The sequence below is a fragment of the Alosa alosa genome, chromosome 8, assembly GCF_017589495.1.
Source record: "Alosa alosa isolate M-15738 ecotype Scorff River chromosome 8, AALO_Geno_1.1, whole genome shotgun sequence".
In the NCBI taxonomy this organism is placed as follows: Eukaryota; Metazoa; Chordata; class Actinopteri; order Clupeiformes; family Clupeidae; genus Alosa; species Alosa alosa.
In genome coordinates, this window is record NC_063196.1 from 8,980,055 (window position 1) to 9,000,349 (window position 20,295).

The window sequence follows — 20,295 nt, forward strand, 5'->3', positions numbered from 1 at the left end:
GAGCTACAGTGCATTGTTTGTGATTTCTGACCATTCATGCCTGTGTGGCGAGCGAGCCTGGGGGTAAAAACAATAGGATTTGCGTTTCGGGGGGTGGGGAGGGGGGGCATTTAAAATAGCCCCCCTTTCCCAGCAGGGGTAAAGGAGGCAGGCAGCTGTCCCACAGTAAATTGAGAGAGAGAGATCAACGTTCCGTGGGGGCCTGTCAGTTTCGAGGTCCCATAATCCACCCAGACCACTGCTGCTGCTGCCGCTGCCAGGGCCGCTGCCAGGGCTGCTGCTGACCCAGACAGCCCAATGCAGGCGGCCACTTGGCCCTCGCACCCAAAAATACCCCCTCCTTGCACCCAAGTCCTGCCACTCTGTCCCCCTGCTAGCCGTAATCCCCCCCACGTCTTCTCTCTAAATGCGCGTATGGATGGACAAAATGGCTGACCGTCCACTGGAGCACATTGTGATGCATTTGCACACATTCTCCAAGCGCCTCCTCGCCACCTTGTCTTTGTGCCTATTTGTGGCTTTCTGAAGACGAGGGGTGGGTGGGTGGGGGGTTCCCAAGTACCTTTCGAGATTAACAGACACTGGGTGGGTCGGCTCATACTTGTGAGGGCGGTAGGATGGAGACGTGAAAGTGGGATTTCTGACCTTGTCTGCAGTAACGCATACGGGGTAGGGAGCGAAAAACAAGAATAGCCCAGTCTGAAAATACGACATGGTAGTGGTGCTGGTTGGGTGGGGGATGGGGGGATGTGAGGTGTAATGTGGAAGGGTGGAGGAAAAGAGGGAGGGGGGAGGGTGTGGGGTGTGTGCAAAATAACAGTGGTGGTTTCCATTACAAAGGCCTCGGATGGACGGGAGGGCTGCTGCTTTGAAGGCCTATTCACGAGACGCAAGTTCCACACGGATCGGGTTGCCTTTATTTAGGCCCTACCTGGAAATGGAGGAGAGGCAAGGGCCTCGTTTGATGTGACAGGCGGTGGCCATTCTTACCCTCTCCCCCCACCCCACTATCCCCCCCAGACCCCCACCCCACTGACCGAACGCACGCCCAACACCTGCCCGCATGGTATCACGTACGTCAGCCCCTCGCGACCCCTCTCCACTCGACTCCGGACTCGACAGCCTTTGCTTCGGCTGCCTCTGCAGTAAAATTCCCACCTCACTAAACTCTCTGCTTAACATGCTGTTTCAGCCACACACTCTCCACAGACTGCCTAGGGACTTTGTCCACTCCTGTTGTGCAGGCAACTAATTTAGTGAGTGAGTGAGTGAGTGAGTGAGTGAGTGAATGAATGAATTTTGAAAAAGATTTGAGAACATGGCTCTCCACTATGTATTGTGAGCAATTTGGCAGTAGGAACGAGTTTGAAGAAAACGGCAAAGCAATGACAACTCTTACATAACCGTAGCCATTCTGTTAGGAAACTAATTTTGCTACATTTCAAAGTGAATTACTGCCAAATTGACCCCTACCCACGAAGCTTTGCACAGGGGATCATAAACAGATTAGGCCTAAGACCCAGGTCCCCATCAGGTCTAGCTGGGGTCAGCCGTAAAAGCTTTTATGGTTGTAGCTGGAAGTCAGTGGAAAGAGTCTGAAAGTCTTTCTTGAGGCTGTTCCTTGTCATGACAGAGGTAGGCCATGTTTTCATTGGCAATCAAAGTGCATGGTAACATCAAGACAAATCAAGTTTGGAAAAAATCATAGGTATGGTGAATCCTTTATCAAAGACAGAAGTGGAGCAGCTCTGTTTGATATTGATTCCCATGACTATTAGCCTCGGTAAATTCCTCTACTGTAAATTCTCTAGTAAGTTCTCTAGTAAATTCCTTTACTGCATAGACGTATACAGTAACATACAGTTTTTTTCCTCCACCGCAAATCTGCAGAGCTATTTTGAACTGCATGTGTGAGGTGGCTGGTGGTCGCAGTCGGGGATTTAGCAAGCGTCTTGGTTTGGCGACTGGCCGTCCCGGCTGGAGTGGTCCGGCGGGTGTTGGCCTGTCGGGGGCCGGTGCCCCGGGGGCCACTTACAGAGACACCGCAGGCACCTCGGCAAAGTGCATTCCCAGAGGCCTCGTCTCTCTCATCCGCATCCAAAATAAAATCTCCACTTTACCTCCACCCCCAACACCCCACCCCGACACTACCATGACCAGCTGATAAATTAACTATGGATAGACTACCATGAAGGAAGCGTGAGAGAGAGAAAAAGTAATAGAAAGAGGCAAGAAGAGTGAGAGAAATAAATAAAAGAGAGAGGCAGAGATAGAGAGGGGGTCATGGAAGAAGAGCGAGAGAAATGAAAGAGAGATAGCAAGAGAGAAAAAGCAAAATAGGATCAGGGAAACAAGAGTTAGAGAAATCAAAGACAGTGAGAGAGAACGAAAGAAAGCGACAGACATAGACATAGACAAGAAAGAAGACTAAGAGAAACAAACAAACAAAAAAACACCGAACGACAGGATGAAGGCCTCCCCTCTGTGTCCCCTCCATGTTACTGAGCAAGCTGTGGCCTGGTTTGTGTCAGGACACTGCGCGGCCTAATTTGGAATGACGGTGTGTCCGGCGGCAGGCTCTCACCTCAGGGTGCTCACAGATGGGCAGGATTAGCATGCTGCTGGACTGCAGGGGTCCACAGCAAGGCGTGGGGAGAGATAAGGCCCCTCGTGAGAGCCCCTATATGATCCAGACATGGCCCTCTGATAGTACATTCTGCACTCTCCACTTGATTCTGACCAGTGGTCACTCACTCTCAATCAGTGTCCTCAATTCTGCACCCACTGCAGTAGTGAATGGGAGTTACTTCTCGACAAGCACACAGACACTGGACTTAGGGTTTACTGTTTAAATAGAACGATTTGGAATCTTTTCACACTCATGCACACACACACATGCACACGCAAAACATTCCAATTCCAAAGTTCAAAGAAACCTGCCTCTGCTCGCCTCAGGTTTGGAGCAGGGACAGACAGGAGACACAGACCATGGACAGCAGGCAGGACACACGCAGACAGGAGACACAGACCATGGACAGCAGACAGGACACACGCAGACAGGGGACAGCAGGCAGGACACACGCAGATGACAGGAGACACAGACAGGGGAGAGCAGGCAGGACACACGCAGATGACAGGAGACACAGAAAGGGGGGAGCAGGCAGGACACACGCAGATGACAGGAGACACAGACAGGGGAGAGCAGGCAGGACACACACAGATGACAGGAGACACAGAAAGGGGGGAGCAGGCAGGACACACGCAGATGACAGGAGACACAGACAGGGGAGAGCAGGCAGGACACACGCAGATGACAGGAGACACAGACAGGGGACAGCAGACAGGACACACGCAGATGACAGGAGACAGGGTCGGACTGGGAACAAAATTCGGCCCTGGCAATTTTCTCCTGGACCGGCCCACTACTGGACCAAAGTCTGGTCAATTGTGATAGAAATGCTGTAACTTTAGGCTTAGGCCTACTCATTGACTACCTGTATATTGTAACCCAAAACTTAAAGACATGTCAAGATAGGCTACACAGTGCAGATACTGGCCATTATTGTGCCCTAACTGGTGAAATACAGTATTAACCAGAGTATGTCATTATATGGCCAACTATAAAGATGTAATCTGCCTGTTCCCAGGGATGGGTATTTCTGAAGCATGTAATATGTGTTTCAAATGCAAAATAGTAATTGTAATGAATGTAATGAATAATTGGTAATTAGGCAACAATGGTTTATGTTTATTGCAATCAGCTAATGTGAGAACAGCTGTGTTCAACAACACTTACAGCTTTTCAGTGACAGCTATTGCTGAAGCATCAGCTCTGGTCTGAAGCACTGGTGTGAAGTGGTACGCAAGTAAAGATGAGCAAGTTGACCTGTGCAAGTTCACATAAGGACACTGACAAAGGCAACCATGTCCTATTTTCTCCATGCCAATCTTTAACAGAAAAATGTCAGATACCCCAACCACAATGACATCAATAGATGGTAAGGTGTTGAGTGTACCCAGATAGGTCAGTCACTTAGGCCTACCATATATCGTCACAGGTGACAAGCTAATCATCGCAAAGTGTTGTGCTAATGCAAGGATGGGCAAAAATACATCAGAATGTATTTCTAAATAAAATACCTAATACCCTCATTTTTAATGTATCAAAATAAAGTACAAAATCCAGTAGGCCTAACCATATTAGGTATGTATCAAAATAAAATACTGTATTTTTGTATTTAGAAAATACTTTTTTCAAGGAAGTATGGAAGCACTGCAAAAAAAGCTTTTTTTTTTATCCCAAACATTTAGCCTATTAAAACTATATAGTAAAAAACAATACAATTTGGCCCCTGTCGTATATCATATGCAAGTTCATGTAGTGTGATCAAAATTAATTATAAATATTTAAGAATTTACATTTACATTTAGTCATCTAGCTGATGCTTATCCAAATGACTGACAGAGCTTTCAATTAACCACATTATAATCAATAGGCCAAAATCATAATTAGGCAAAAATCATACGGCTGTGTATCTTGAAGTTCCAGTATGTGAGAGACTGATGTCATTGTGGTTGAGATATCTGACATTTTTCTGTTAAAGATTGGCATGGAGACAATGGGACATGGTTGCCTTTGTCAGTGTCCTTATGTGAACTTGCACAGGTCAACTAGCTCTTCGTAGCACGTGCAACTTACATCTATAAAAACAATATATTTATGGAATAAAATTAGACACCTCTGATTGCTGTTTACGGTTAAACTGCGATGATGTGAACACCAGCCAGCGGAGGCCACTTCTATAGCCTAGGCTATCATGCATGGACTCGTAGGCTATATTTCCCCACAAACCAAGCGGCTGCTTGGACAAATCCACTTGAGGGGTGGGGCAGGGGGGCGCGATCGTAACACACACTGAACCTGTCATGAAGTGGCCAAAATGATTGACCTGTCACCCCCCAATCCAAATGGATGCAACTGCATTTATAGGCTAAGCCTAGGTCTACATGACGGGCCGCAAATAGGATAACTTGTGGACCACATGTGGACCGGCCCACCGGGCATTTGCCCGGTTGTACAGATTACCAGTCCGAGCCTGACAGGAGACACGCAAGCCTGAGAAGCTCAGCAGGAGAGGGCTCTAAACTGTACACCAGTTGAGTCCAGCTTCCACTCTACTGCTCCACTGTCATCTTCAGCAATGATTTGAGGGGCACAAGTGGGCCAATATTGTCCCAACACAAATGGCACAGGGGCCATAAAAGTCTTGTACACATATGTGCTATGCTCATATATATATATATATATATATATATATATATATATATATATGAACTGCGTGTATATATATATGTATATATATATATATATATATATATATATATATATATATATGTTGCTTTGGGTTGGAGGGGTTGTGGGGATGAAGCAGGCCACTTTGAATGATGAGTTTAGATATGAGACCAGAGGTGAAACCTAAAACGTAAGCTTCAGTAAGAAGGGATCTAACCTACAGTAATCTCCGCAAATGGCATGCTTACTCTACAGTCACGCCAAGGCACTACAGAACTGTGAACAATCTCCAGTAGTGCCCTCTACCACCCCCCCCAACTGCAAACACCAGGCCTCTTGACCTCTGAGAGAACTTCTCCTTCATCTCAGAGTGGCACCAAGGACCACTTCGCGTCTCCAGCCCAATCCGGCTGTCGAGGCCAAGCCGTCCCTCCCTGAGACGCTTATCGGAGCTCGCAGCTTGGTCCAATCGTCCAATATCAATCGCCCCCGCCGAGAAGAAAGGGCTGCCCGTTCCCTTTTCAGACGCACATTGTTTCGTCTGGCAGTGTTTATTTGGATGTAAATCAGCCAGCGAAAAGTGTTACATCCTGCCTTGTGTATGGAGGGTGGGAGAACGGCCTCGGCCGGGAGGAAGCTGGCGCTCCGAGATTGGGAGCCTGCGGAATGTTGTGCGAGGGAGTTGCCGTGGCTCTGGCTATAGGGGGTGACATCATCCCCCCTCGCCCCTCGCTTTCCCTTTACCAACACCACCTTCCTCACTGCCTCTACCCGCAACTCCGCAGCTTCTGAAGAAACAGGCCGTCCTGAGAGAGTGCCATGCCTTCCGCTTTGCTCTGCAGACTGCACCCCCCACCAGGCTTCCCGACTTCAGACACCACCACCCCTCCTCTCCCCTCCTCTCTCTCTCCCTTATAACAGCTGTGATCGTGCTGATTGCTGTTATTGTTAGCCCCGGTGCTAATGCCGCTCCATCGTTGCCACATTGCGTCAACCTTTGAAAGATGTCTTCCGAGGAGGTCCACCCAGGAACGGGCTTGAAACGCTCTATTCGCTTATCACACCCTTCTCAATGTGGGAATGCTAATGATGAGAAAACGCGATTTGTTGCTGATAGAGGAGGGACTTACCCCTACGAAAAAAAGGGGTGATGTGGTCAGCAAGGTGTGTCTCGAGGGGCACCAATGTGCTGTGGACGTGGGTGGGTATGGGAGAAGAAAGTTCCCAGGACTGTGCTTTGTGTGTGTGTATGTGTGGGTGTGTGTGTGATTGAGTGAGTGGGTGTGGGGTAGGAGATTGTATGCTATACATACCGCACAGTGTGTGTACAACTGAATTAATCACTTGTAACCTTGGATAGAAAGGCAGCTGCTTGCTGTGTGGATTAATCTTTCAAAAGACTGCCCTGGAGTGTATGTAGAGCGTGCAATTGAAAAAGAGCCCTTTCTTGAAATGAGATGATGAAGACTGTGGAGTTCGCCCTTAAGTACACAGCCCCCGAGCTGTAGTCATAGGGAGAAAAAGACTGGACAATTCTTCATTTTCAAACATGGCCTCTCATATAAACACATAAATAGATGTTATAGGGAGAGGGAAGTCCTATCAAATTTTAAGATTGATTCAAAGTAGGCTTTGCCTCACCAAAGACACTGTAGGCATATAGACCCTTTCAAGAGAGTTCCATTATCAGCATCAGTTGGCCCCACAAGGCTTCCATTTTAACATTCCATGTTATCTTAATGCAGAGGAAGTAGATTGGGGCCCAAATAGAACGTTCAAGCATTGTTTTTGTTTACCTTGTTGAAAGGGTCTATATGGAAAATGCATTTAAATTATTCAAATAGTTGCCCTTTTAGAAATACACAATAACATGCTGCACAGCAGGCCTTTGATCCTAACTTAACCGATAAATAAGGGTGTGTACAAGGATGGTGTTCCCTTTCAAAGACACCACCAGATACAAGAGAAGACGGGGGATCCCATCCCTGGCACATGGGAGCATGAGGAACTCCATGCTCTCATGTCACCCCGGGGACTGCAGAACAATAACACACTTGCTGCTGTGTCTGTGACCTTGACCCGCAATCCCACAGAAGGCCCCCAGGGCGGCGCCCTCACAGAGCAATTACCCACTGCTCCACTTCTAAATCTGCCAAAAAAAGATGTCAGCCTTCTCTTGTCTCTCTCTCTCTCTGCTGCTGATGCGGACAAGGTCACTAACACATTCTGACTGTGCAGTGATTTGATTTGACCGAAATGCCCGATGATGTAACAGCAAGGATGCACCACGGATGCTTACATTGTTGTTTGTCAAAGCTGCATTAGTGGCTTCATCAGGCAAGCATAAATATGCCTGCTCTAACCTTCTACTACCCCTCCATAAACATTTGAGAGTGAGAGAACGCATACAAAAATACTCAGCCTGTCTTATTTTTGTCGTTACCTTTAATGTTCCAGAGCTGAAATTGGGACATTTTAAGCCTATTTTCAGCTCGCTATCTCTCCGAGGGGCAAAGCACGGAGTGTCTCAGTCTGCCGTGACAGCAGAATTAATTATTTTCTCATCCCTGTTTCATGAGCAGCAGCGTGCGTCAACCGCTACATATTCTGGATGAACTTTCTGGATGAACAGGGGCAGAAGAACAGCCCCTGTCAACAACAACAAATACAGCAAATCACTTTCCTTCTTTCCAGCTATGAACTAAAGGCACTACAACAGAGCAGAGGGCATACCTGTGTCAATCACCATCAAGAACAGAGAGAGGATGTTGGCCAGGAGAGTGTGTTATCGGAGGGAATGTAGGGAAGGAAGAGAGCGTAATCCAAGCCAGCTGGTTTATATGTAGCTAAGCTCAGGCATATGGTCAGATAAGACAGCCAAAGTGATCATCACACACATGGACCAACCCCTGCAGCCTCAAAGGCCATTAGATCATATACAAAATGGCTCCGGCTTCCATTTAAAGCGCATGTTTAGGCTCCAGCTGGCACTTCTTTGCGGTACATTTTCCAGAGAAGGGCTCCGAGGCCATCAGATTAACATTATCTGCTAAGTAAGTTTATTTGGAGAGGAGGAGAAAGTGTATGTCTCCCTGTCGCTGAGGGAGAGAGAATGTAGGTTTGAGGTCTGTCTGTCTGTCTCTGTGTGGTGTGTGTGTGTGTGTGTGTGTGTGTGTGTGAGAGAGAGAGAGAGAGAGAGAGAGAGAAACAGCATTGATAGCCTATAAGATGATGGTAGCCTATAATGTCTGCATAGGCTGTCATGGGCACACACAATCTGTCTGAAGCCATGATAGCCTACTGAAAATGAATGGAACTAGTTCAGTCATCGTGCACTTCTCACTCTGCCATTTTAATTAACACAATTTAAGATAAAAATCTTAATCTGAGGAAAATGCTTTTTGCCCAGAAATAATCTCTTTAGAGACCTCAGATGCATTGTTGAAGTCAAACTTAAACCACATGCAAATCCCCAACCCAGTTGAGTCGAGAAACTTTGAGAAGTGAGTGAGAAGCCATGATAATTAGTGAACGCTTCAGGATATCGGGATATACCCCACACACACACACAGTTACTGTTGTCGCTGAATGTGTGTTGTCTATTAAAGCACAGGGATTTCCGTATTTGGCATTTCTGTGGTTCAATGTAGGCAATGATAGGCTACATTTTAATAATGTAAAAACGTCCCTTAAACAAGGGCCGTCAGGTCTGCTTGAGCAATTTAATTGGTCTTCATTGCATAAGTCAACCATTGTTTTAATTGCTGACTACCTTATTGTGGACCTACCCTTTCTCCAATATCATTTTTCATCCATTGCTAAGGGCAGCTAAGGCCCAACAGCCCTGGTGGCCTATTTCTATAGCCTACAGCAGATACTCCAGGTGTGTGTCCCATCCATGAGTAATGGATGACTATCAAATAGTAATCCCAGACATTTGCATGATTCATACTTAGTGTATTTAAGACACAAGCCTAATCCACCACCGCCGTCACCGATAAATTAAGTGGGTAGAATAACACAGTGACACACTCGGCGGGAAGGTGGTTGAAGGCTAACCACACTAGGACCGCACGAGCCGAACACACCCAAGAGCGCGCCTGGCGTGCGCGGGACTCATGTTGCCTAAGGCGCCTGAGCGGGAAGTACATTTTACAGTTGCTCATTAATGGGCTACCAGCTTGCAATGGGGATTTTGTCAAATATTCCTGTCATTTAATATCCTACTTAAAGATAATATAGGCTATAGAATATTATGCACAAACTAGCCTATTTCCTCGAACTTGTAGTAGCCTACTAACCTATTGTTTCCCCTTTCCATTAATTCAGTCAGCGGTCAATCGTTTTTTCCTATACATATTGCGTTACCCTTTCTCGGAATCTTTTCCAGCTGTGTGTGTGTGTGTATGTGTAACAGGCTGGTCTCTCACGCACCCATCAAGAGCAAGTGTAGCGATGTATAGAGACTTTGGTTGTAGCGTTTTATTATGCCCTTCGCGGCTTCCGTAGACATTTGCCTCATCTCTATGTTTGTGCTCAACTGTATTCTGCGGCTGTGCTCTCCGCGGTCAGGAAAAACCGGTGTGCAGCTATTTGTGAGCTATGGAGCAGATAAATAATCTCCAGGTGGTTCCATGCACCGACTCCAATTATCTGAAACCCTTCAGAGTGCACTATAGCCAGGTGAGTCGGATTGCTCGCTCTCAGGTTATCATCTGGTTCAAATGCGGAAGCACCGTACATTTCAGTTGCCAGTAGCCCAACCCCCATTCATTTTGCCATTGCTGTCATTGTGTTATATGCTTAATTTATAAACCTGTGCTTTTGTTAAAACAAGACATTGCGTGATGTACAATGGCGAAGATGATTAGCCTGTGCATGCTAGTCGGAGATTTGAACTGAAAGAACACAGCGGATAATATAACTAGCTTCAACAGGAGAAACCTCTGAGCTAGCTAGATAGCCTGTCATGAGCACATGCTTTACATTAGGTTACTCATTTACCTTCCCAGCAAGCTAACCAAAAATTGACAGCACACGGTTGGCAATATATTGCATTATCTTTGCCAAAATCTTAACGATGGAGGGGATGTATTAGTCGTGTGGCATTTAAAGCCAGTACATTTTTATTAGTAAATTTGCTAAGGAAGATACAATGTGCAATGTGCCGAGAATGCAAAAGCATATTTTGTCCTCTACGTGGATTTTGTTTTCTCCTCTTCTCTCCTAAACTGACCCGACAGAGCAACGTTAGCTTCTTAATCATTTCCGTATGATGCCGAACGTTAGCTAGGCTACTCTAATGAGTGCAACGTTTGGTTTCCTTTAGTATTATGCACAAAGGTCTTAAGTCATATATCTTAATGGCAGCGATTAGCATAACGCGAGATGTTTGTTTACACTGCAGCTGTAAGCGATATTTAGCCAAACGCGGTATTGAACGTAATGACATTTGTTCATGTGGGCATGGCATATCGATAAACCAGTCAGCGCTTTCCCGATTAGAAGTCTTCATTTCTTCAAGTAGTGTGCGAGTTGAACGAATGAAGGTTATTATGTTCGTGATGCGTAATAACGAAACTAATGTTATAGTCAGCCTTACCAGTTAGGTTTTTTTTCTGGGGCATGGAATAGTGTAGCGTAATGCACATTTCATCCCATGCTCAACTTGGGCTATTTCCTGTCATAGCGTCATTTCTATGTCTGTTCTCTTCCCCCCCTTGTATTCTTCCCAAAAGACATTCCAGGGCTTTGTTTTCACCCAACAACACCTGTAGTCATTTCCTTGCTGATTGTTCTCCTTCCATCTGTGCTTTTAAGTGCTTTGAGTTGTTTGGTAGTGCTTCCTATTATTTAGAAACGAGTCTCAAAGCCCTCTCCTCATTCCATTATACCCGACCCTGAGTCACCAGCATCCGCTGCCAGGCTGTGGCATGCGTGGAATTGATCGTACAGTCAGTTCTTCTGATGTGCATCATAACTGTCATCCGGTGCTGTTCATGGGGATTTTGTAGGGGTCAACATGATGAGGGATGATGCGTAGGTTGCATTGTAAGATGAACCAGCCTTTGACTTCCTCTTACGTAAAAGTTCGTACCCCAAGTAGGCTAATGGTTCATATTGGTGTCTGTTTTGACATGAATGAGGAATAAGCCCTAAAGCAAAAAAAGCCAATTACCTGTACATGTTTTACTTTGAAGTTGGTATAGTGATGTATGAGACTATAGCAGGAGTGTAGATGTACAGTTGGCTATAGTCCAGTGCAGGCTGTGCTGAACAAAAGTATGAACCCAGCGTTGAGCAATCCAAAACATCTGTCAGTCAGTGAAGTAGGAAATTATGGATTCCACGTGAAGTAGGTATGGCAAGAATAAGTAGGAATTTTGCCCAAAAATGTCAGAGAAAAAAAGCTTTATCATCACATAAAAGACATAATCTTTTATTTAAGTTAATGAATTATGGAATTGTGAGTCAATCGCAACAAAAAGGTGGTGCTTAAAATTGTTTAAATACTTGGCTATTCTAATTTTTTTGGGAAAAGAAATAAAGGATTCACTAACATTATTGACATTAGGAAAAGCTACGCTATCTTGACATCAATGTGAAACTTCTAAATTTAGCAACCAACAATGCTAGCAATGGTTGCACCGGTGGCATTGCCATTTCCCTGTTGCTTCACCAAAAAGTATTTCAACAGATGACACACACACACACATGCAGTGTGGCTAAATAACGTCTGGACCAGTGTCGAGGGCTGGCACTCAGAGAGGGGTCAGAGGTCATGGCGGTAACAGATGATGTGTTATTTCCAGGCAAGCATCCTTCACAGGGTCAAGTAAGCACTATAAGGGAGTCTGTAAATGGAGCAAGGCGGCATGCCGTTAGGAAACACAACACTATAGCATTTACCCCCCTATTTTGAGTTTTTCCTCGAAATTGCACACCGCCCTGTTGCCACATACTTTGACTTATAATCAAGTGCCTGACCTCTTTGGAAAGCTAAGGCCTTGTAGAATTTTTTGGTACCAATAGATTGACTGTGTGATGAACTATCAGAGAGTGGCAAAGGGTAGAATGACAGTTTTTCTTATAGGCGGTTATGTACATCTCTAGAAATGACCACATTCTGCCCTCTTGGTCACTTGTATTGTCTTGAAAACACCACTGAGGCCCACTACCAGGTCTTGTGAATCTGTATCTCAAAGTAGACCCCTATAGGATGAAGTATGACTGTGTGGGACCCATATTTGTGTGGGCATACACATGCGTTTTGCTTTGGAGACTCCAAAAGGACCTTTGGTTACCCAAAACACATACTGACAAAAAAACTTCCTATACAAGAACCCCTTTATGTAGAACCAAGATCTTGGTGTCAAATGAAAGGTTACACTCTGTGTCATGTTGCTTGTACCTGGAGTGCTTTGCAGTGGCTGTGCCATGAATCCAGAGAAGCATTATCTGACCTGAAACTCTTACTTTTGCTCCTACGCCTTTGAGATTTCCATGAAAAAAAGGACAAACAAGGTAATGCAGTGAACATTTGTATTATAAAATGAAACAAAGGTAAAAATAGTTCTAATATTGTGTACTGTGCAGAGATACGCTGGGGGCCAGGAGTCCTCATAGGGCGAAACGTGGGCTGTGGTGGTATGGTGTCCTGGATGTCCGTCCTAAGCCATGGTTCTGCGTCTCCGCTCTCCTGTCTGCTGTGGGAGCACCCTCTTCCCCTGCCTTGGCCTCTCCCTCTTCCTCTGCCTCTCTCCCTGCTTCTTGCAGCACCCTTTCCTCTTCTTGTCCCACTGATCTCGGCCACCGGCTCCTCTTCCTCAGACACAGGATCCTCAGCTCTTGTTTTTTTTGCTTGGCGGGGCCCAGTCTTCATCGCTGTCACCGAAACAATTGTACAGGTGGAAGTTAGACTCAGACCCACTAAAGTATATGAAAACCCTTCCCAACAACTTATACAAATTATATAAATGTGTGTCACCCCTGCACTCTCTTTTACACACACACACAAACCCACACTGCATTCTCACCTAACTCCCCTCCCCCCCAGGTACCAGAACACTGTTCACACCTCCCCCAGGTCACACTATCTAAGGGTGTCACCCTCCCCTATGCACACTGAAGATCCACAGACATGTTTATGCACACACTAGAACTGTCTAAAAATAACTGAACAAAATTGTTTAGGACAAAAAACAGAACCCATGTCCATGTACTGTTACAGGAGAAAAACAAATCACTCACTCTCTCTCACACACACACACACACATTATGTTCAGCTAAATGAAAAACTATGCACTAAACATTACAAAAGCAAACTAAACTGTATCTGTAACTGTATATGGATATAAGTAGTCTACTCACAGCTCAAAATCAGGGTCCTTCCCAGCTAAAAAGTTCTGCTCCTCCTCGGAGTCGCACTCCATTCAGTCGAGAAATTGCTTTCTTCTCCTTCATCAATGTCCTCCAGGTCATCAATGTCCTCGGGTTCTTCGACATGTGTCGTCTTTTTTTGTCTCTTTGGTATGTTTCACGAACAAAAACCTTCAAAAAAATGCCTCTTGCTTGTTTAGTAACAAACTTCCAAACCACTGCTTCGGCGACTGGTTACGCATGACCATTGCGCATTGAGTTTAGCCGGCAAGGAAGTAGAATGTGACGATGTGTCACGTGTCTAAAGAAAGCTCTAGGCTACACGGACATCTAGGTCCCATCTTATTGGCTCGTTCAGACGCAGCGCTATGGCCATTCAAAGACTGGTTGTCAGATTCATCGCTTACGTGACTCATTGGCTTTGATGGCATCTATCTCGACTGTCATTGGTCCTACAGACATGTAATTGGTATCGATGGAATCAGAAGAGTACCGTGAATCCAGCGACAATAATGGAAGTCAAACCGAAATACCTGGATTTCCGCGGAAAATAACTTTTCACTTTGCTTCTTTCCTTATGTATCTGTTTTGTTTGAGCTGGCTCAATATATTGGCAATAAAACAATCTAAATATTTCACATCTGTGGATTCTTACGAAAATTTCAAGACCAAGCAGGCTGGGCTAACTTATTGGTACGGCCATACAGACAAGTGACAAAGTATCAACGCAGCAACTTTGGGGGGTGGTGGAGGGGGGCATTTGATATGTTATATATCAGGATAAACTTATATTTTACACACAAAATATATGTTAATTCATGGAAAGCTTTACATATATCGATTCTTGAGATTCTCAGCTTTAAAATGGTATATATGACTATGGTAGTTCATGATAAGGTGCAAAAAAATGCATGGGGGTTGTTGGGGGAGGTGGGGGGCACTGTATTTACTGTATTAGTGTACTGGGTTAAAGATCCTCACAATATGCTTTTATGTTCATATTCATTTAGGCCTATTTAAGATGATCAAGGGACATTTGGCCATACATATTAGGGTGCCTGCAATTTGGAAACTTCCTCTACCTGACTCTCGCCAGATGAATTTCATTCCGCCTAGCTCCACTCACATTCATCTGGGATTGCTTCCATTGGAAGTGATTTCGGCACGAGATTTTATGGTAGAGCCCATCAGGACGCAGGGCGGGAGTTTCATACAGTAGATGTGACGTAGCGGAGAAGCGACTGTGAGACTGTTTTGCGGCTCGCATGGAGGAAGCAAGCGTCATCAGCGTCACAGGCTGGCTTCGATGTGAGTGGTTGAAGTAGCACGTCAATAAAGATGAAAGTGGCTTATAAAATCCTATGCAAGGATTTTTGATAAGGCCCAGCCTTCTGAAACACCTCTCCAATGGAGCGACCCCAGATGGATGAGTGGAGCTAGGCAGAACGAAATTCATCTGGCGAGAGTCAGGTTAATTCCAGACATGGAAAGTCAGGAAATTTCATCATTTTTGGGGCAAAGTCATGGATTATTTGGGAATTTTGTCGTAGCAGTTTAAAATTTACTTACCAAAATACATTGATACAACATATATTTCCACACAGAATTGGTGTATATCTGCTTATTAGCTTTGCTTGTTTGAGTAGCCCAACTGTGTTCATACTATGTATTACTATTTATTACCTATATAGTAAGTCATGGAAATTCAGATTTTTTGTCAGGGAAAAATCATGGAATTTTACATTTGACTTGAATGGGAACCCTGTTCCTCCCTTCCTTTTTATATCAGAGTTACGTAATGTAGAAGCCCATCTAGTGGTCAACCCCTTAATTATCCCAGAATCTGGACCTACATTTACTTACAAATCCCTTTAAGATTAATGAAAAAAGAAAAAAAAACTTCTGTTTCATAATATGTAATGGAGGCTGCTGTCCTTGTCATGCTCAACTATGGAGTGTGCCATGGGCTGCTGCTGCTACCGCTGTGTGTGTGTGTGTGTGTGTGTGTGTGTGTGTGTGTGTGGTGTGTGTGTTGTCCTCTAGTGAGATGGAGAGAGTGGCTGGTCCTCTGAATTCTCTAGGGGAGGATGATTTTTGCAGCCGCAGCAGCAGCGGCATGTAGCATCCGCATCAGTGAGTCACTCAGCCACCCACTCGTCCCTGCTGGAGTCTCCAGGAGAGAGAGGCTTTGTTCGGCTACCCACCCCGTTTCTTCGCCACCTGTGCCCCCCTCTGTGCACACACACACACACACACACACACACACGCACAGAGTCTGGGCCCTGTGAATCCCTACCTGGACACACAGCCTCTCTCTGTCCTTCTCTGACCTGTCTGTGTTATTCTCACTTCTTGCGCGCTGGTAATCTGCTGTGTTGGCACCCGTGCCAAGCATCCACAGAGAGAGAGAAAGCGAGATGGGCAGAAGGGTTTTTACATTCCGTCGCAGTGGGAGGCACTGCCAAGCAGATGCTTTTGTTTCCAGGTGGTGTGTGTTTGGACGTCAGTGATTCTGTTCGAGGTAAATAGGAACCTAATATGTGCTAGACTGTGCTATCCTTCTTTTATTAATAAAAGTGTCTTGAATTGACTTGACTTATGATCCTGTTGGTACAGGAAGCATGACCTTGTGGTTAAGTCCACAATTCTTAGGAAAAGTTCATATTTAATCATTGGTGCCTTTGAACCAACATGTGTTTATGGAATTGCTTTATGGCTCAGTCCCAGCCACTATGGCTTGTTTTTCACTAATAGAGCAGAATTACTGTATGCCATGTCAACACCATTTTTGTTTACCCATAGAAGACAGCTAGAGTAGAGGACTGTGAGGAGTAATCAGCTGAATATGACAAAATTGGTTTAGAATCACAGAAGGTAACATTAGCATTCTTAGAAATTTTCTCAGGTAGCTTCCATGTGGAAAGGAAACTGAAGGGCTTGTGTGTTTCTTGTTAAAATCTCCCCGCCCCCCATTTGGTTCTCATTCTTGACGGTAGCTGCTGTCTGAAAGATGCCCCAGATTCAACTTGAGCGTTTTAAGATGTTTGAGCCCATTTCTTAAGCGGCCGTTTTACATCCTCAGTAAACTTGTAATTTTTATTTATGCACACTAGCATAGACAGATGCTCATACAAATGCACACTCTCTCAATCACACACACACACACACACACACACACACACATTCACACACACCTCACCACCATCTCTGTGGATTAGGCCCTATTTAATTAGCCCCTTCTCCTGATAATGAGATTCCACCCTGTTCCTGCCTCCCATAGTGACTCTCGTGCCGAGCAGCGCTCCAAGCGGCTGGAGTCCCGTGAGCCACAAGGCAGCTGAAGCAACAGGGCCTGAGAGAGGCAGAGGGAAAGGGAGAGAACTCCAGCTGCCCGAATGGCTACTGCTCTTAATAGCGCGTAGTGCAGACTACACGGCTTCAGTTGTTGTAGGATCGCATTCGCAATACTGCTCAAATTACACAACTTGGTGCCTTGTGATGGGGACTCTTTAACATTTGCTGTGTGTTCAAAACTATACAGCTGATCGGCACCATGGGTGAACCGCACTTCGCCGTCTTTCACAAGGAGAAATCCCAGACAAATGCGTCTTAGCAAACGTACAGATTTGTCACCAAAGAAGCGGTGGAGGTGAAATTGAGCGGGGCGGTCAGGGGGAGGGTCGGTCAGGCTGGACAATCAAAGGGGAGATGTGTTAGGCCGGGCTTTTGGGGTGGCCAGCGGGGGAGGTGATGTGGCAAGTGGAGAGAGGAGGGATGAGTTTGAGTGGGGGGAATGTTTTTTTTGTTTTTTTTTTGTTTCTTTTCTGGGGGGAGGGGCGGCGGATTAAAACAGGGGTCGGCGTCAGTTGGTTAGTAGGTTGGGGTTTTGGATGGCGGACAACTGGCGCGCACCGGGGCGGTGAAGCACAGATGAGTCGACAATGGCGGAGGAGAGCCGAGGGGTGAGGAGGCCATGGGAAACGTGTGGCGGCCCTCTCACTCCCCCCTCAGCCTCAGGTCGCTGGGCATGCTGAATAGCCACAGGAAATGGGATTTGGGCAAGACAGATGTGTGTGTGTGCGGGGGGGGGGTGATGAATGCATTAGGTCCTTAATGAGGGACAACAAAGGTGTGTGAATCCCCCCATGAACAGCTATCTCCACTCTGCCTCTAAAAACAAGGAGTGGAGGAGGACAGCTGTGCGGAGAGGCCTTTTGATAAGATGACTCCTGATGGCTCGACATGACCAGAGCAGCAGCAGCATCACCCACAGTAGCTGGAAACCAAATAAGGAACAAATAAAGGCAATCTTCATTCTGATCGACCATGTCATTCTTATCGACCATGTCACTCTGCAGGTCAACTTACTTCTCACAAGTCACTTTAGATAGAAGCATCCATCATCAAATGACTGAATGTAAATGTAGGTTAAATGATAAAGGTCCATCTCAGCTCAACTCGGCCGGCCTGTTTTCTGACCACTTCACATCTGTGAAGTGAGTGAGCACTCACTGCATTATAGATGAGTGCTGTCTGTACGAGCATCATGCTATTGGTCAGGGCTGCCTGATGGACAGGTAGTAAGTGTGGTCAGCGTTACCCTTTGACCTTTCCTGGTGTTGGGCTGTCTGCCCCTGACAACTGATTTTGGAGACCTTCTAATTTTGTCCTTGTGAGTGAGTGCAGTGGAGTGGCTCATGGGTTACGGAGAGTAAATGTCCTTTTTCTTCTTCTGTGGGTGGGTGGATGGCATGCTGTTATGTCTAGAGGAAGGTGCTAACGCTAGCATCAAGATCAGGATCGCTGTGGCGCAACTGGCTACAGCACCCATAACACTTTCGGGTCCAAGCTTTAAGTGCCCACAGGGGGACCTGGATTGGAGTCTGCCCCTGGGTCATCTCCCGATCCCACCCCATCTCTCTCTTCCACTCACTTCCTGTCAGTCTCTTTACTGTCCTATCATAATAAAGGTAAAAAGCCCAAAAAATATACTAAAAAGAAAAGATCATGGGCTTGTATTCTAGGGAGAACACTCAGGAGACTGACAAGAATGTATATCTGTGCTGAAAGTCACTTTGGATAGTAGCACTACACAGTCTGCTAAATGAATAAGGGAAATGTATTTAGATCTGTGTTTGTCAGTGATTTGAGCCTAACAAAGATCCATCGGGTTGAGTTTTCAGAGAGAAAGTAAACTCTAGCATTATGTAGGGAGCAGTATTTCCAATTTAGAACACATAGAGAACTCTCTCCCAGACCTGAGCATAGGGTGTGCTTTTTTAAAAACCTTACTGTTATCCTCACACTGGCAAAGATGCAGAGGATGAGATAAAACTCTTTGGAAAATGGCCTTGCCCTGTTTACATGTGACCTTTTCTTTTCCTTTGCTCCCTCTTACACAAGTGGGGCCGTTGGTCTCCAGCGATGGCGACAGGGGACCCAAAGAATGACTTTCCCACTATAGAGTGGTGCCATGACTTTATTCACGTTGGGTGGCGGGTTGGGAAAGGCACAGTTTAGCTTGGTGGCCATTGAGGGCCATTGTATTTCTGTTCCTGTGTATCATTTCCCTGCTAGATTGTGGATTGTTTCAAAGGAAACAATGTAATGTGTGTGTGTGTGTGTGTGTGTGTGTGTGTGTGTGTGTGTGTGTGGGTGGGTGGGTGGGTGGGGGGTGCCTTAAAAAGCACTCGTAAATCACTCTCTCAGTCATAAATTACTAGCCTTAATGTACAGTGTGCCGTCCTTCACTTGTAAAGGAACAGACTCGCCATTTCTGATTCACAGTTTTGCTGTTCGGGTGTCACGTTGCACCAAGAAAGAAAGGGGGGGGTGGGATGAAACAAAGACTCACAAAGTTTGAATGCTAAAAATAGAACAGCTTTGTTATTGGCAGCGGTTGGCAGAGACCCCCACCTCCTCTGCCTCTTGCTTGGATACATGATGCCGCCCTGGAGACATGGGAAATTGACAAGTTTGAGCTGGGCCATCCATCAGCCTAGCCAGCTGTGTAAGGGGCCCGGGCTGCAGGCTCAGGGGACCTGACTGCGGTGCCACGTGGGGCCCAGTGGACGGTGACTCTCCCAGCAGCAGCAGTGTGTGTAGCCCAAGCCCCAGGGGCAGTTGTGTTCTGCTCGCCTGCAGATCACATTAGTTCCCCACTAGAAGGGGGCAGTAGAGGGAGGATAAAAGAGATGGGTGGGTTGTGACTGGGGGTAACTTAGGGAAGGTAGACCACCCCACTCCTGTGAAGTAGAGGTTAAGAGGAGTGTGTGGGTGGGTATGTGTTAGGTGGGATTGGAGGGTTGAGAAGAGGGGGTAGAGGGAGAATGGGGGTTGTGACTGGGGGTAACTTTGGGAAGGTAGGTCACCCCATGCCTGAGTAGATGGAGGAGTGTGTGTTTCTTTCTCTCTCTCTCTCTCTCTCTCTCTCTCTCTCTCTCTCTCTCTCTCTCTCTCTCTCTCTCTCTCTCTCGCTCTCTCTCTCCTCTCTCTCTCTGTTTATGTATGTGTGTTGGATTGGGGGGTTGTTATCCTAGTAGGGGGTGGGAGTTTGCAAAGACAGCAGATGGAGACAAAGAGGTTGAACTCCTTCTATCCTCTCCATCCCTCTCTCTCCTCTC

General features: G+C 46.0%; 1 protein-coding gene and 1 long non-coding RNA gene across 2 annotated transcripts in view; one reads left to right on the top strand and one right to left on the bottom strand.

Annotated features, from left to right (window-relative positions):
• Nucleotides 1-9,653: 9,653 nt before the first annotated feature.
• nudt14 (nudix (nucleoside diphosphate linked moiety X)-type motif 14) overlaps nt 9,654-20,295 on the top strand; it is a 34,540-nt gene continuing 23,898 nt past the window's right edge. The window contains exon 1 of the mRNA XM_048250771.1: nt 9,654-9,976. Coding sequence (XP_048106728.1) covers nt 9,896-9,976 — 81 coding nt within the window. The 5' untranslated portion in view covers nt 9,654-9,895. The remainder of the gene's footprint in view (nt 9,977-20,295) is intronic.
• Nucleotides 12,822-14,210, bottom strand: LOC125299489. The gene is made up of 2 exons (XR_007194374.1): nt 13,664-14,210; nt 12,822-13,177 (listed from the first exon to the last, which is right to left on the bottom strand). It is a non-coding gene; the product is annotated as an uncharacterized LOC125299489 (long non-coding RNA).